At 35.9% G+C, this 18325-nt stretch overlaps 1 protein-coding gene across 1 annotated transcript in view; it reads right to left on the bottom strand.

The window, feature by feature from the left end:
• LOC106875218 (notchless protein homolog 1) overlaps positions 1-18325 on the bottom strand; it is a 210684-nt gene that overhangs the window by 173607 nt on the left and 18752 nt on the right. Inside the window, exons 9-10 of the mRNA XM_014923267.2 lie at positions 4502-4637; positions 2392-2438 (exon numbers count right to left, since the gene is read on the bottom strand). Of these exons, the coding sequence (XP_014778753.1) occupies positions 2392-2438; positions 4502-4637 (183 nt within the window). The remainder of the gene's footprint in view (positions 1-2391; positions 2439-4501; positions 4638-18325) is intronic.

The following is an 18325-nucleotide window of genomic DNA, read 5'->3' as shown; positions in this document are numbered from 1 at the left end:
CACACACACACACACACATATATATATATATATATATATATATATACACACACATATATATATATATCATCATCATCATCGTTTAATGTCCGCTTTCCATGCTAGCATATATACATACACACACACGCACGCACACACACATACATACAGAGGTAACAACATATTTAAATACTTATTTAGAGAGTCCATATGTATATATATATTTTCTATTTACACACACACACAATATATTTATATTCACCTTCCAAACAGTCAGACAGTCATACACAAGCCACATATATAAGGAAGCCTTTGAAAGTACATTTGATTTCTTTGAAAGCTATGCTTCTATAAATCTGATAGTTATTACTACTGCCACTGTTGGAGTGTTAGAATGTAGCTGGGTTTTTTGGTTCAGTGATTTTGAATGAAGTGGAAAACCTTTATGTGAATCAAATTGAAAGAATCATCTATAAATATTCCATTTTCTATGAAGCTTCTATCCTAGTACAAATAATATTGTATTTTAGCAAACTTCAGTCTTATTGAAATTAATTTGCTAGGTATGCTCCTGTACTTTTAGCACCTGGAATGAATGATATAGCATATGTTAGATGTTAGAATTAAAATGGTTGTGTGTGTATGTGTGTGTATGCATGTACACAGATATACATATACTCAGTTTTATGATTTGCTGGTTTCTTTATTTTATTTTTTATTAAGAATATAAACCTACCTTAGACCACCCATGGTTTGTATGATAAAGTCTTCCATTAAAATTTTGTGTTGTATTATGTTCCAATCATCATCATTTAATGCCTGTTGTCCATGCTGGCATGGGTTAGACAGTTTGACTAGAGCTGGCAAGCTGGGAAGCTGCACCAGACTCCAGTCTGATTTGGCATGGCTTCTACAGATGGATGCCCTTCCTAATGCTAACCATTTTACAGAGTGTGCTGGATGCTCTCACATACCATCACATGGTGCTTTTATGTTGTGGTGCACGGGTACTTTTATGTGGCACTGCATGCCTGCTTAATAATCTTTTCTACTATAGGCACAAGGCCTGAAATTGTGGGGGAAGCGGCTAGTCGATTACATCAAACCCAGTGTGTAACTGGTAGTTATTTCATTGACTCCAAAAGGATGAAAAGCAAAGTTGACTCCAGCGGAATTTGAACTCAGAATGTAAGGATGGATGAAATGCCACTAAGCATTTTGCCTGGAGTGCTAATGATTCTGTCAGCTTGCCACCTGACACCAGCTTAATAATAACACTTATTTTACTAAATTCTTTGTTTTTTGCCAAAATTAAATGATATAAGATCAGTGTATTTCAAAATGGTTAATATTGGCATAACACCACACATTTTGGGAGATGGTATAGTTGACTGAATTCTCCCCAGAACTTTACTATTTGATTTTACGAAACCTTGAATGATGAAAGGCGAAAGTGATTTTGTTGGGATTTGGACTCAAAACATAATGAGCTATAACTAAATACAGCAAAGCATTTCATTCGACATTCTAATGATTCTGGTAATCCACTGCCCTTAATATTAACCCTGCTTTATGTTAGAAGTGACATATTGTAAGCAATATGTTATTTATATCTACATGTTTAAATATTTCACATCCACTGGTGAATAGAAATAAACTTACGTAAGTCATAGTAAGAATAGCAAACCAAAATAATTATACAGACAGACACACACACACACACACTTCCTTAGAGAGAACTAATTTCAAGGGTATCAAATTGTTGGATCAGGTCATGAAATTACAGAAAGAGTTATAGCTCAACTAATTAGGAAGAGAATCAGCCTAGATGATATGCAGTTTGGTTTTATGCCAGGGAGAAGTACAACAGATTACACTCTTTCTAGTAAGGCAACTCCAGGAGAAGTATTTGGCTAAAAGTAAGCCATTGCACTTGACATTTATCAACCTGGAGAAAACCTTTGACAAGATCCTTTGCTCTCTGACATGGTTGCTGAGTAAGTTAAGAGTACATGAATGGCTTGACAAGAGTGCTGTCTGTAAGATGAGAGTACAGCAATGAATTTAGTGTGCAGATAGTTCACCAGGGCTCAGTTCTCAATCTCCTCCTACTTATCATGATTCTCCAGGCTGCTATAAAATAGGGGTTTAAGACTAAGTGCCTTTGAGAACTGTTATATGTTGATGACCTTGTCCAGGTGTAAAAGCAAAGTCTGGGATCAATGGGCTTAAAGATCAAAGTTCTAGTAAGCAGGAAAACACACAGTACTCTACTCCCATCATGAAAATAGCTCTGCTTGATATATAGAAAAGATGTAATGGCAAATTCCATATGGTGTAACCAGTGCAAACTATCGACACACAAGAAGTGCAGCAAAATCACAGGATGCAAATGAAATAAACGATCATTACCTTAACAGACTTGTATCTCTCTAAAGCTTTCTTGGCAAGCTCTTCAGCTAGAAATGGAAATAAAACATTTTTTACCAATTATGAATACCAGATCTCAGCCATCATGGTTCTAAACATCATCAAGAAAACAGAAGAAAGATATTAAGAGGCAGAATCAGTGTTATGGAGGAGACATGAACACAGAGTTGCCAGTAAGCTAAAAAAAACACAAACACATCAAAGGCTAACATAGTTATAATGCTTTATAGTTAGCTTGTTACCTGCTTGTTATGATACTTTGCACAGTTAAACACTGTCTCTGTAAACAGGATCTGTTGAAGTAACTGGTCAACTAGCATGCAGAATAAGTGACCCAGTACCTACAGTTGGCTTTATAAGATGTAGATAAATGCTCTCTCTTAGTTAGGATATAAGCTGACATGAAGTAAACATTATTTGTTCGGTTATCAGGACTTCCCAAAAATAATTTCATGTTAAATTATAATTCAGTGTAGAAAATCTATTTGTGTTTATTCTTCAACTTCTATATTATCATTAATGAATTGTGCAGATGTATACTCCATATGATTCTCGACACAGGCAGCAAATTTGGGTCAACATTCTTAGTTTCAATGTTTGTAGGGTTTCCTTTTGATGTTCATCCTTTCATGATCAACAAATTAAGTACCAGTTATATATCTGAGTTAACACAATCAACTATACTACATATCTGCCAAAGGCCATGTGTCAAAGCAAAATAGTTTTGAAAAAAAAAAGCAGGAGTTAAATGCTGAAGTATGAGAGAGATCTATCTACATGAAATTGTTAATGGTATCTAGAACCTCATGCTTCTAAATCCCAAGTTCATATACCAAAGACAGTGACTTTCTCTTGAGTTAAGAAAAGGAAAAATATTAATTATAGATCTTAATCATTTTCTCAACAATTCATAACTTCTTAATAATTCTTGAGGTGCATCTATTCATTCTCATAACATTCTGGCAGATTCAAAACATGAACATCTGATGGCTGTTGATTTTTGTCATTGGAAAACATCTTCCTTTAAGTGATGACAGATGTGATGAATAGCCATCCTCCAATGATGAAAAACAACAGTGATCAGCATATTCATGTTCAAATCCACCAGAACATATAGAGAATGAATAGATACGTAAATAATTTTTTTTTTATCAAATGCTTTCCTTTTCTTCAGTTTAAGTCTGTATCAAAGACACATCTCAACTAAGCACACACATCAACAACACATCCTCTGCCCACCCCACTACCACCATCACACACATAAAAGATCTTTTGCACTAGAACCAAACATGTTAATTTAAGGGAAATTTTTCCTTGGAGAGAAATTTCACAATTTCAAGGAGGGAATTCATAGATTTTAGTAGGGAAATTGCTCTTTGGTTGAGTAAAATCCTATTATTTGCAATGTTATAGTGGGATTTGTTTCTCTTAATGTTCATTTTTAAGAATGCTTTAAGGATGCTAATGATACATTAATACAAAGCTGTTAATATTATGCAATAATTAAGTAGTCTTATATACAAGACTACTTTACCTTATATTTGTGTGTGCGTGTGTAAAAAGAACAGGATAATAAATTAGTGAAGTGGGGTAAAAATAGGAAAGAAAATGGTTAAGAAACACTGCATTTGAGTGATGTCTTCTCTCTTACTATATCAACTTTAAAAATGAAAAAAGAAAAACAAACAAAAAAATCAATAAACTGTTGTTTAGAATTGAGGTGTTAGTGTCATTGGTAAAGTTAAAACCAACAGTGTTTGTTCTTCTTGTCTTTGACATTTACATCTCTACTGAACCGGCACCAAGAAAAATAGTTTGAATTAAACACAGGAGTTTATCTCAGTCAGTTTGACATTTTAATCTTTAGAACCTATAACAATGGCATTCTGCAGCTCTGTAAGTTAAGTTGGAAGAGAGAGCAGCTGTAAATAAAGACAGTGGTATTGGCATACGGATGAATGAGAAATTGGAGAAGAAAATAGAATTTTTCAACATGCAGTTAGCTCTTGTTCATGGATTCTGAGTTGATACTGAAAAATTAATTACAAAACTAAAGAGTAAAAAGAAAAGAAAGACAACAGAAGTAGCATACCTGATTCAGTGACATCTCTGTAAACAACATCTGCATTTCTGGGATCAAATGCCGAAGTACGCATCACATAATCTGTACTCAGAGCCATGGTATTTACCCAATGTCCATGTCCTTGTAATGTCCTTTTTAAAGAACCCTTGAAAAGTTGAAATAAATATATTTTACTAATAATTCTGTTTTATTAAATATACATTTTTAGGCAATTTAAAACGATGTAATACAACCACCCATTTCATTCTGTGTATGCATGTATGAGTAAATGTTTATGTATGCCTGTGATGGAGATAATATGTGTAAGATAACTAGTACAGGTTGTATGGTGATGCTGAGGGGGTGCTGAAAAATTTCTGGTTTTAAGGGTATCGTGAAAGGCCTGGTTGAAGGTCCAGTCTTCTGAGTTCTTAGGAAAACTGAAGGACTGCTGCAATTTGTGTGAATCTGAGAGGGGAATATGTTGAATACAACCATAATTAACTGATCCTCCTGTATTTTTTCCTTTTACTCAAAACCAGGAATTTTTCAGCACCCCCTGTGTGGTATGAACATAGAAATAAAGATAACACAATTCTTCTCAACAACCTTAGTCCAGTTTTATATAGTACCACTGTAATAATTTTGAGGCCGAGTATAAAACCAGTTGCCACTGAGTTAAAAGTAAATAGACGTATAAGGTTTATAAAAGAAGAGATTTTTATTTTTCCTAAGTGGAGGAAACAGCTATTGTATAGCTACAACCAAATTGCATTTATGATTCTTGTAGATAATTGACTTGAAATACTCTGTAGCTTTGTTGCTTTATAGCCTGAGTTAGGCCTAATCAAGCAGACCTATGGCCAAAGGCTTTTCAGACATCACTGTGTAGTTTTTTTTCTTTTTTCTAGACATAAATGTACTTTAGACTATATTATCCTCTGTACTTTTTTTCTTTTTTTAAAGACAGTAAGGGGTAATTTCAGGAAGATTCAGTTGCTATTTCCTGCAGGTTGAGCAACCACCTAGAACAGGGAGTCAAGAACACCTTGCCTGTAGGCAAAATTAAGCTCACATTCAAATTTGAAATTAACTCATTTTTTCTAACATCCACCCCTCCCACAACTCATTTTAACCCATCCCTCCATCACTATTCTGACTATGGTACTACTCACTCCACTCAGCTGCAATAATTACAAGAGTGGAACTGCACATATTTCACTCTCTATTTCTCATCCTCCCTGAAACCACTTCCTTTGTCTCACACATTCTCAATATCATCCCTTACTATCTCATTTTTTCATGAATGCCTCTTTCCCCTGCACACATGCCCCGTTCTGCCTTCTCCCATTACCTCTATTTATCTCCCACTATTTCCACCCTTATGTACCACTGACTTAGTCCCTGGCACTGTGCCTCTCTCTCTCACTTCACATCATCTTTGCTGCCACCTATTACCTCCTTGGCACCTACTCCTGCTACGTTTTCATTCAACGATATTCACACTTAACTGTTTAGTATTTAAACTGACTACAGCTGGCCCAAGTATTCTACCTTCTTTTATGTTCAAACTGGCCAGATCTGGCCTTTCATACCTACATTACAATGTCATTCTAAAAATAAACAATCACATCATAAAAATCTTTAAGTCACAAGATAATACATGATTAATTCAAAACAATATGAATAAATAAGCATTACATTTGACAAAATAATCTGAGTGCTAAAGGGCTAATCATGCCCCCATCTGTGTTCACCACTCAAAGCATTTCCCTCTTTCTCCATCTCTATCCATTCACATTTGCAAACTTACCTATCCATACCATTTCCCTTACATTTTACCTTCCTGAAACTTGAGGATGCTCTTTAATACACCTTCACCACCATCTGCTTTCTTTTCCTATGAGGGTAACCATGTACCTCCTCTGAGCTGGACACCTGTTCCTGTCCCCCTATCATACTTTAACTTTTCATCACCCTGGAATAAAGCTATCTCACTCAGTCAAAAGGTCTTCTCTTGTGAGTTACTTGGTGACCTCACTGGTGCCATATATAATGCACCCAGTACACTGTAAAGTGGATGGCATTAGGAAGGGGCATCTAGCTGTAGAAATCATGCCAAAGCAGACATTGGAGTTTAGCACAGTCCTCTGGCTTGCCAGCTCCTATTGAACTGTCCAGCCTGGGCCAGCATGGAAAACAAACATTAAATGATAATGGCCATGATGATGATAATAAAAGTCTCTAAAAAGCCGTATGAGAAAACAGTTTAAGTCTTAGGATCAAAACAGTAATTTAATATAAGTTGCATATTTATGAATTGCAAAACTAAAGAATCATTCATTATACTTTTCAACATTGATGCACTCCACCACAGTTTTTGATGTATCTATAGTCCATGGTACTAAAAAGGCTCCCTCATTTTATACAAGATCAGTCTTTTTGGCTCAAAGTTGAAATGTTAGATGTTGTTGTCACTATTCTCAAGTAGGAAAGCTGTTAGAAAGCTTCCAAATCAGTTAATCAGTTGTAAGAAATACAAATAGTTAGTTAAGATTAATATAACGATAGTTTTATTTTCATTTTGTTCAAGTTAGAACTTAAGGGAAAGATAAAGACAGAAATGGAACTCCAAACAGCTATGAGCCCAGAGAAGAAGGATTCAACTAAATATTTAATATGATGTCAGGTAGAAAGATACAATTGTGTTAGAGGGAGAGAAAGTATACATATATCACATTGATTTTGTTGGAGGCATGCAGTTAAGTTCAGAGATTCAGGGACAAATAGAGCAATGGAAGAGATAAAATGAGAACAGCTTGACAGTGAAACAAATTTTGTTGTTTTCTAGTTCACAAACATCCAAGTACAGTCATGTTGAGCCATTTTCTAGAGTCATGAGTGAAGCTGTTTGTCAGGTTATGGCATAATATATCAGTGTACATGGTGGGAGTTCCAACTGAAATGTGTGAGCAGTCCAGGTTTTTTTTTGTCTTATTTTGCCTTGTATAAAGTTAGTTGTTGTTCAGACTCTGGAAATAAACCCAGCTTTCATGATGCAGTGCTTGCTATGTGAAGAATTTGTAGTTATCATGAAAGGTTATCAACAATTTTAAGGTTTAGCATTTAAAGAGAGTGTGGTAGTTTAAACTGTGTGACTGAAGATGCAGTATTGAAAGTTTACTTTCTTGATGTGTGTAAAGTTATGGTATGTGTCTACTTAATGAGATTAGACTGTTAAGACCCCACTGTAAGATATTTTTACTGAGAATGTTCGTGCCTAATGGGAGATAGTATAATTTTAAATAAGAACAGGGCCTGTATACAGAAGAGGAAAAATAAGTTTGAGTGTAGTCATCAGCAAACTAGACTCTGTGTGTGTGTATGTTAAAACATGATGGTAAATAGGTTATTAATGGAGCAGAAGATTAGAGTAGAGGCAACTAAGGCCAGAAGTACATCTCTGATGATGAAATGATCACTGTCAACATGATCTAAGAGAAAGTTTCCCATCCAGTGGTTAGTCAGTACTCTCAAAGAGTACTGTTTTATCTTTGTTAGCCATTGACCAAAATTGTCCTCTTAGTGGCTGTGAACCTAGGAAGTTGGAGCTAGTGAACTGGAGAAGTAATTTCTAGTAGAGTGGATGTATGGGGTAATGTGGGGATGTGGCTGTAAAGCAGGCAATAAATATTTTAGCATTGTTAATAGGAGTGCTATTTAAACACCAGAAAAGTTAAGGGATATATGTAGGAAGAGGCTTATGTGTAGGAATAGATGTTCAGTATTCTGAATCTGTGGTAATAGCAGATTGAATATAAGGAATGACTTGCAATTGCACTTATAAAAAGGGTATTTTTGTTATCCATATTCAAGTATAAAACATCTAATGAAACACATCCTCAAAATATTTCAATTTGCAAAACTATTCAACTCATGCATACATACACATGTATGCATGTACAGACACACGTATACATACATACACACACACACACACATCTATATATGTGTATGCAAACACATGTCTCTGTACGTGTATGGACATGCACATTATTAATCTTTCACTTCACTTTTTAATTCAGTCATACTCAGATCATTAAAAAAATATTCTGAATCTTAAATTGATAAAGTTCCTGATACTAAAACACATAGAAATTTCGAAAACAAAAATAACAACTTTGTAACAACATGGAGCAAATTAAGGCCTATTGTAGGAAGAAGCAAAAAATTACAAGTGGTAAAAGCAACCACAATTGGGATGCTGATGTAATACCAGTTCAGGTAACTAACACTGAACATATATAAACACACACATATATATTTAAGCTACTGTAAACCACTTTGAAAGAAATAGTCAGTTCCAGAAGCATAAGCTGCAGCACAATGTGTTCTAAAAAGTTCTTTGCAGTCTGTGAATGGAATAATGAATTGTATACACAACTAGAATTAATTTCCTATGGAAAATTCATACTTTTCATTAATTCCTCAGATGAAATGCAAGTTTTACAACTCAGAAGCCAATGCAACGTAAAATAAAAATCTAACAAAGAACTTCCTACAAGATCTAACAGGTAGAATATAATGAGGTCAATACATCTCTCAATCACAATCGAGGGATTCAAACATCAAAAAGTTATTATAATTACTTGGTCACAGTCAAGATAGCAATAAACCAAGTGATCAATATTATCTTCCTATAGTTCAAATTAATAGATCGATATGCCTGCACATAGCTAACACAGTCAGTAGTAAATGTATAGAGTGATCAATACATTTTATACACATCAAACGAATCTCCACAGCTTTCAAAACAGCTCTGTATGAATTATCACCTCTTACAGCCCCACCATCACCACCACCACCACTAATAGAAGAACCGCTACTACCACTACTGCTGCTGTCAAAGTTACCACCACTACCTCAATGTTTTCAACAACAACAATGGTTTCAAATTCTGGTATAAAGCCAGCAAGTTTGGGAGAGTGGGGTGAGTCAATTACATCAACCCCAGTTCTCAGTTAGTACTTATTTTATTGATCCCAAAAGGATGAAAAGCAAAGTCGACCTCAGTAGAATTTGAACTCAGAATGCAAAGATGGACAAAATACCACTAAGCATTTTGTCCAGCATGTTAATGGTTCTCCTAGTACACCACCTTAATGATGATGATGATGATTGCAAACAAACCAACTCGAGAAAATATATGCATGAGGAAAAGGTGTCAGCAAAAGGTGTTAGTGTATGTGAAATCTGGGATGAAACAATGGTATACATTGTTGCAGAATGTCCCAAGTTGGCCCAGGCAGAATATGAGAATTGGTGACATGATCAAGTTGTGAACATTTTACACTGGACACTTTGTCAGAAATGGGTGTTTAAAGCAGGAAGTACATGGGACAATCATCGAGCAGAAAGAGTGCTTGAGTCAGAAACTTGCTGCACCAGACTCCAGTCTGATTTGACATGGCTGGATGTCCTTCCTCACACCAACCACTCCGAAAGTGTAATGGGTGCTTTTATGCGCCACTGGCACAGGTGTCATTTGCATGATACCAATATCTTCCACAACTATGATTTTACTTGGCTTGATGGGTCTTCTCAAGCATGGCATAATGCCAAAGATCTCAGTCATTCGTCATTGCCTCTGTGAAGCCCAACACTCAAAATGTGCTTTTCATGTGCTACCGGCATCAGCCACCTTGTCTCTGTTGAGGCTCAATGCTCGAAAGGTACCTTTTATGTGCCAGCAACCCAGGTGCCAGTTACATAACACCAAAACCAGCTTCGACCACGAATTCACTTGGCTTGAAGGGTCTTCTCAAGCACAGCATATTGTCAAAGGTCTCAGTCACTAGTCACTGCTTCCATGAGGTCCAAAGTTTGAAGATCATGCTTCACAACCTTGTCCCATGTCTACTTCTACCACAGGTTCCCTCCACAGTTAGAGATCAACACTTCTATACACAGCTGTCCTTGTCCATCCACATCACATGACCATACCAGCACAATCGTCTCTCTTGCACACCAGATCTGATGCCTCTTATGCCCAACTTTTCTCTCAAGATGCTTACACTTTGTTGTACATGCACACAGATATTGCATATCCAGCGAAACATTCTGGCTTCATTTCTTTCAAGCCTATGCATTTCCTTGGCTGTCATAGCCCAAGTTTCACTGCCGTATAGCATAGCTATTTGCATACAGGCATCATACAATCTGCCTTTCACTCTGAGGTAGAGGCCCTTTGTTGCCAACAGAGGTAGGAGCTCTCTGAACTTTGCCCAGACTATTCTTATTCTCATAGCTACGATCTTGGAGCATCCACCTCTAACATTAACTTGGTCACCCAGATAATGGAAGCTATCTAGTACCTCTAGCTTACCCCGCTGGCAGTTGATGGAGTCTATTTCTGTACATTTTCAGTGTTTATTGTACCTGGGCATCTTCCACACACAAGACTATTTTCCCTCTTAACCCTCCTCTGATATTGCTGCTCCTCTTATATGTCCATAGCTTACATAATAATAATGATAACAATAATTCTAACTTCAGCACAAAACCATAAATTTGTAGGGAGGTATATAGTCTATTGAACTGACACCAATACATAAATGGTACAAGCCTTGAGAGATGAGAAGTACACATAAGCTTGAGGTACATAAAGAAGATGAACTTAAATTGTGTTAGGTAGTTTGTTCAGCACATATTACAGTAGTGATGAAGAAGCTGATGATAATGATGATGATGATGATTCTATATAAGAAGGGATAAAGAGATACATGATGAAAGCCATGCTCTTCCAAAAGACTTGGACAATGTGTTTGGGACACAATTTCTGGGAACCTGAACCAAGTTGTAAACTTAGAGATTATTGATAATTTAGAGTCAAGAAACCAACAAGGAACACATTGGATAATGAGGCCCAAGATGCCAAAGAGAAAAGAAGAATAATCACAACTCAAATGCCTTTCATCAAAGACTGCTTGATTAAAGCTGATCTAGAGTTAAATATTTTATTCATCAGCTGTATGCCAATAACAATGATTTCTTTTGATCTTTCCCTTGTATTACTAGTATATAGATTTATTAACATTAAAAGAATAAAAGATTAGAGTAATTGTATCAAGGCTTGAAGTAAGGTAAAGTACATGTCGTGGACTAAATATCAATACACTTTATGTCTCAGCCATCACGATTCACATCCTCCCAAACAAAAGTAGCTCCAAGAGGTTGCTTGATCTGCTAGAAATAATGGATAAATCCCTCAAACTACACCCTAACATCTTAAAAGCAAAGTACACATTGGACAAGGTAGTTCTAAATACAGTTTCAAAAATATTAAAAAAATAATATAAGATGTACATGGCTGGAATACTTTTGATCATAAGTCTAGTCAACACAACGCCATAAAATCCTGTCCAGTAATGATTTTTAACAAGTGATAAAGTGGGTTCAAATTTCTAGGAAAAGATGATAGGCAATTGAATCAAACTCAATACATGACTGCTACATATATTTTATTGACAACTGAGGGCAAGATAAAAGACAAAAGTTGGTCTTGAAGATGTTTAAAACATAGAACATAAAGATACATTAATTACTAAGACAAAAGTTGGTCTTGAAGATGTTTAAAACATAGAACATAAAGATACATTAATTACTACAATGAAAAATTAAGTGTCCAGCTCAATGAAATGACAACAGTTTACTCCCTTAGCCACAACATTAACCCTTTTACTGCAGAAATCAGATATATCTGCTCTAAATTTTCATTACCCTTAACTGCAGAAAGCAGTTTTGTATACCATTCTATCTTTTGTTGAGAAATGTCATGTTTGAGTCTATTTTTTCTTGAGATATATCAAGTTTATTGAGGCAACATAAGTTGCAGAAAATACTAATTATATCCTTTGGTAGATATTTAACATCATTACTTTTTTTTATTCATAAATATTGTTCTCTACTTCCACACATTACAATGATCCCCTCTATCTCCACACTGGACCAACCAGATTCTATCCTCATACACTATGTTTGACTCTCTCTCTCTCTCTTCCCCTTTCTCTCTTGTCCTTCCCATGTCAACTGTATCATCATTACTATCCTATTACTCTCATCTCGCATCCCTCCTACTCCCTAATTGAAGCACCATTGACAATCTCCAACTCCACATCAACCCTACCCAATCCTTATAGATGTTGTCTACATCTACCCTCCTCACTTTCCCTGCCACCCTCATATACTTGCAAATCCTCACCCACTCCTACTTTCTCTGTCCCCAATTCACTTCTACTTGCCTTGTACCTTGAGGTACCAACTGGACATCTCATCACCACTATCGCTTTGCAGCTACTACTGATTTTGCTTTTTACTCTTCTCAAAATATAAGTGGCCATGTAATTCCCCCACAATAGGAACCTAATCTGTCCCATATCCTTCTTTCATATCTGAACCCTCACCTACTTGCATAAAGTCCTTGGGTTTCATAGGCAAGAGAAAAGCACCCAGTACACACTGAAATGTGTTTGGCATTAGAAAGGGTACCCAACGGTAGAAACCATGCCAAAGTCAACACTGGAGCATGATGCAGTTCTTGGACCCATCAGATCCTGTCAAACTGTCCAGTCCAAGCCAGCATGGAACACAGATGTTAGATGATGAGGAGGATGGTGATGCTGATGATGATGATGAAGATGATGATGATGATGAGGATGGTGATGATGATGATGATGGTGGTGATGATGATGATGTGCCTCTACATACACCCACACATCTGATTTAACACACAAGGTTTTGGTAAATCTGAGGCTATGAAAGAAGACAACTGCTCAAGGTGCCATACAGCAGGATCAAACAAAGAAATGTTGCGATGTCTGTACTCATGTGCACAAAACCTCTTCAGAGCTCTGTCAGAGAATCACTAAACTACAGCAGCAAACACACAAATACCATCAACAGCAGAAGCAGTAACAATCACCTTTAACTTCTCATTGTTTCAACTATCTTATTTTTGCAGGAACTCACATATACATCATCAATGGACATAAGAATTGTAATAATACAGAAAATAGACAAGAACTGGGAATGGGAGAATCATAGAAATTAATACAATTTCTTTCCTTTTGAAAAAAGTGATGTCAATATACAATGAAGTTATTCCATTATTTGGTTTATAAGAGATATAGCACAAATAAAAATCAATCAATCAATTTGCATTGATGCGGTTCTTTTAAAGAAAACAATAACAAGATGTCCACTATTCTAAAACTAATAAAAATGACAATAAAATCTGTTTGTTTGTTCTAATGACAAGATTGATGTTATCTCCTAACTTTGAAAAAGAAATTACTATGTATGAATAATTGAGATTTTCTTTTACCAAGATAGAAATCTTTATCTGAGAAAAAAAAAGAAAGAAAGAAAGAAAGAAAGAAAGGATAATCATAATTTTGTTCCTTTTATGCATTTTGTTATCAGGAAATCTCCTGTGGGATGTGAACTGACTAGTGTATAATTATTATTTATTATAATTATCTGTTACATATTCACAAGGCCTTGCATTTATATGGGATAGACTGCAAATGAGATTTTATGGCATTCATGCTTTTTTTAAAGATCATTTAACTAAAACCAGAAATCAAAATGTTAACATGGATAAATGCAAAAATTCTTTCTTTTTTTTTTTTTCAATTCAGTTTCCACTGTTTTGCAATATTTTATTTTATTCTGTTATATTTCTGTTTCTTATGCTTGTATGGGTTTGGGAGTTTTAGAAATTTGGCCATTTGCATAATTTATGAGGAAGTCGTTTTATACAGTTGAATGGCTTTCTAATGAAGATATTCAAGTGTGAAATGTGATTGACAGGTATTTTTGAACTAGGATGTTTTACAACAGGAGGAAATGTGTTGCTTTTGGTTTAAATGCTTTAGTCAGGAAATGAAGAGCAGAAGCCATGTACTTTTCAAAGACCATTTAAATGGTGTGAAGAAGAGAAAGTTCTCTTCAGACCAGAAATCCTGTTATAATACGTGCAAACAGACAAGATGCAACTGTGGTGGTGGTGGTGGAGTTAAATAAAGTGACAGATTAAGACTTGCTGATCAGCTTTAAGTCATATCTCACTACTGTGGCTTGATATTCCCATCAAACCACACCTCTACTTCTGTTCATTTACTACATTCACTTCTTACAGCATCTAACAATCTACTATGCCCACCCTCACATTTTCATAACTGCCTCCCCACTTCTGATCAAATACCTGTATTCATCTTTTGCTTTTTAAGGGTTTTGCTCCAAACCTCAACACTACCATCTTCACTTTTCCCAGATACTCCACCCTTATATAAATGCAAGGTAGCCATATATCTTCTCTACAGCAAGATACCTCTGTCTATCCCCAGTATAAAATCACTTTTCCACTCTCTCATATACTTCCCCAACATAGTTGAAAGGGCTTCCTCCTTTTCTTGTTCTTTCCTGTCTGGTGAGTTATTTGGTAACTTCACTAATGCTGATGGCATACAAAAAGCATCTACTAAACAGTGTAAAGTGGGCATTATGAAGGGCATCTAACTGTAAAAACCATACCAAAGCAAGACACTAAAACTCAATGCAGTCCTTGGAGCCATCAAATCCTGTCAAACTGTCCAACCCATGCCAGCATGGAACATGGACATCAGATGGTGATGATGATGATCTTGTACACTGTGGAATATAGTTCTAATGCAAACAGTTGATAAAATGTATTTGATTGAGATTTGGCAGTTATTCTGAGTAGGTTGAGCGACTGCATAGAGGCTCTCTTTCTCATTGATGCATAAGGGAATTATGAAATTTATGTTGACAGAAGTGGGTAGATATTTAGCTGATATTGTGATGCCAAATAACATGGTGGTACTAGTGAGGGTTGCACCAAAATGAACATTATTGACCCATCAGGCCTTTTTATTTCAAGAAGGGCAAGAAAGTGGCAGAAACCTGCAGGAAGATATGCCCTGTGTATGGAGAGGATGCTGTTACAGAACATGTGTGCCAAAAGATTTCAATTGGGAAATTTTTCTGTTCAAGATGCACCGCATTCTAGTTGGCCAACTAAGATTAACAACAAAATGAAGGAGTTAGTTGACTCTAACCTCCAGTATAAGACCAGGATGATTGCAGATATTCTTCAAATATCCAAATCAAGTGTTCAAACCCATCTGCATCAACTTAGTTATGTCAGCAGGATATTTGGGCCGCACACCTATTGAATGAAGTTAATCTCACCCAATGGATTTCCATCTGCAATTTGCTGCAGAAATGCAAAGAGAACAATCCTTTTTTGAAGAGATTAGTGACAGGGACTGAAAAATAGGATTGTGTATAACAATGTGAAGCACAAATGATCATGGGGGAAGTGTGACAAAACCATCACAAACAACCTCTAAAGCATGAGTTCACTAGAAGAAAGTTATGCTTTTAATTTGGTGTGATTGGATGGTTGTATGAGCTTCTTCCCACAGACAGGACCATCAATTGTGTACTATAACCAGCTAGACAAATTGAATGTAGTAATCAACCAGAAGCATCCAGCACTTGCTAATCATAAGAGCATTGTCTTTCATCACAACAATGCCAGAATGCACACTTCTGTGGCAGAAATTATTAGGGCTTGGCTGGGAAGTTTTGCCACACTGTCCATATTTGCTTGACCTTGTGCCCTCAGACTTTGACCCATTTCAGTCTCTTCAAAATTCATTGAACAGACAGATCATCAACTCTGAAGAAGATGTGATAATTCACTGAAAAAAGGTTTTTGCTAGTAAAGACAGGAAATTCTTTGAGCAGAGAATAATGGATCTGCCCACAAGATAGCAGAAAATACTGGAACAAAATGATAATTATATCAATGATTGAATAAATCACTTTGTGTTTAAAACTTATGTCTTATTTTCGTTTAAATGACCAAACAGACATTTTGTCCAACCCATTAATTTGATGTCATCCAGCAGGTCTATGATGAAAGATGTTCTAACTGTGATCCTTGTGGCACAACAAGGATTCTCAGTGCCAGGGACAACTATATGTTTTGGTACAACCAAATTTGAAATGTTCTGATTATTTATTTTATTTTCCTTTATTCACTTAATGACAATACCATAAACAATTAATTACCATTTTACACTGGCCTAAATATAAAATCACAGTATATCATCATACAATATCACAGTTGTAAATCTGGAACTAATGCTTACTAAGCATACTTACATAACTTGTAAGCCACTCGACATTTATGTCATTCAGTGTTGCTCAAAGTCACATAGCTAAAGTAATGAGGCAAACATGCAAAATGAATGTCTGTTATATCTTTAGTTTGGAAAATTGTTTTATATGTAAGAAGTCAGCTACATGGGGTGTATAGAGACTAAGAAACAGACAAATAAAATACTATTTAACTTTACATATAACAAATTTTTTTAATTTTCAAAACTGCACATATACTTAACTAGATCATTGCAAGTAACATTCTGGTATTCATGGTTAATTTCTACATGAATCTTTCATGCTTTTGTTGTCGCAAGTGCATCGATTAAACTACCAAAATTTTAATTACTAATTATGTCTGTTTTAATACCAAGTCCAATGTTGTCCAGCTACTCAGTTCTGTGTGTGTCACTATGGTTCAGCAGTATGTAAGAATTAATCTCAGTTTGCTAAACTAGTCACAGACAATGCAACTATAAACAAAATCTGCAATATATTTCTTAAATTTTGATTAACATCTTCATCATATGAAATTGTTAGCAAAATCAGTTGCAACCTTTGGTTCAGGAAAATCAGTCTGTGTTCTTTTACAGCCTTTAATTTCTTTGCACACACAAATGTGTGGCTGTATGGTTAAGAAGTTTGTTTCTTAACCACATGCTTTTGGGATCAGTTCCACTGTGTGGCACATTGGGCAAGTGTCTTCTAAAGCTTTGCAAGGGTGTGTGTGTGTGTGTGTGTGTGTGTGTGTGTGTGTGTGTTTGTGGCACTTTCCAAACAGCAAATACTTCATGGTTGTTATTTTCATGGACATAGAAGTTACCAATTTTTTCCCACTTGTTGAATCCACACTGCATTTTGAATGTCATTCAAAATACTGGGCTTCACTACCACTGAGGATCTCCTCCTAGTAAAAGCCCATCCTTAGCAAGCCAGGAATGCATCTTCAGATGCTGGAAGTTATTTCATCTCCAAAAAGCTAGACCATGCTGCTACACACATACACACACACAAGCATCCTGGATTACATTTAAAGAAGGGCCACTTGACTGATTGGCATTTAATCACAAAAAGGCAGATTCCAATCTCTGGCCTATAGATGTACTGTCCCCTGTCTCTGAACTTTCTACTACTAGTTATGTAGCCTTGGCTAACTAGAGCTGTCTCATGCCTCTACCACTCAGGTATCTCTAATCCACTCATCACACTTGTTGTGTCCAACCTTGGGTCCACACTAACCAGTCCTTTTTCCCTGGAACATCATCTATCTGGAATCTCCTTCCTGTTCATGTCCTTTCTGCAGCTGTTGACTTGGAACAGTTTAAACAGTATTAAAAGTATCAATCTCATTGATCTTAGAGAGCCTGCAAAGGGTCATGGACACCACCTCTTCCTTTAGACTCAGTAACTCTTTCACATGAACTAGGATAACTGATCCATTTAATTACTCCCTCTATTTGCAATGTCTCTCCATGATCCTGCTGTCCTCTTTTTTTTTTTTTTCATATATTCTCATGTATTTATCAGGTCATCCCGTAAGTTCTGTCTGAATTTTGAATAAAGAAAACAAGTGATCAAATGTTATATTTAATTGAAATTTAATCA

The sequence above is a fragment of the Octopus bimaculoides genome, chromosome 1, assembly GCF_001194135.2.
Source record: "Octopus bimaculoides isolate UCB-OBI-ISO-001 chromosome 1, ASM119413v2, whole genome shotgun sequence".
Taxonomy (NCBI): Eukaryota; Metazoa; Mollusca; class Cephalopoda; order Octopoda; family Octopodidae; genus Octopus; species Octopus bimaculoides.
This window is presented reverse-complemented; position numbering and strand designations above follow the sequence as displayed.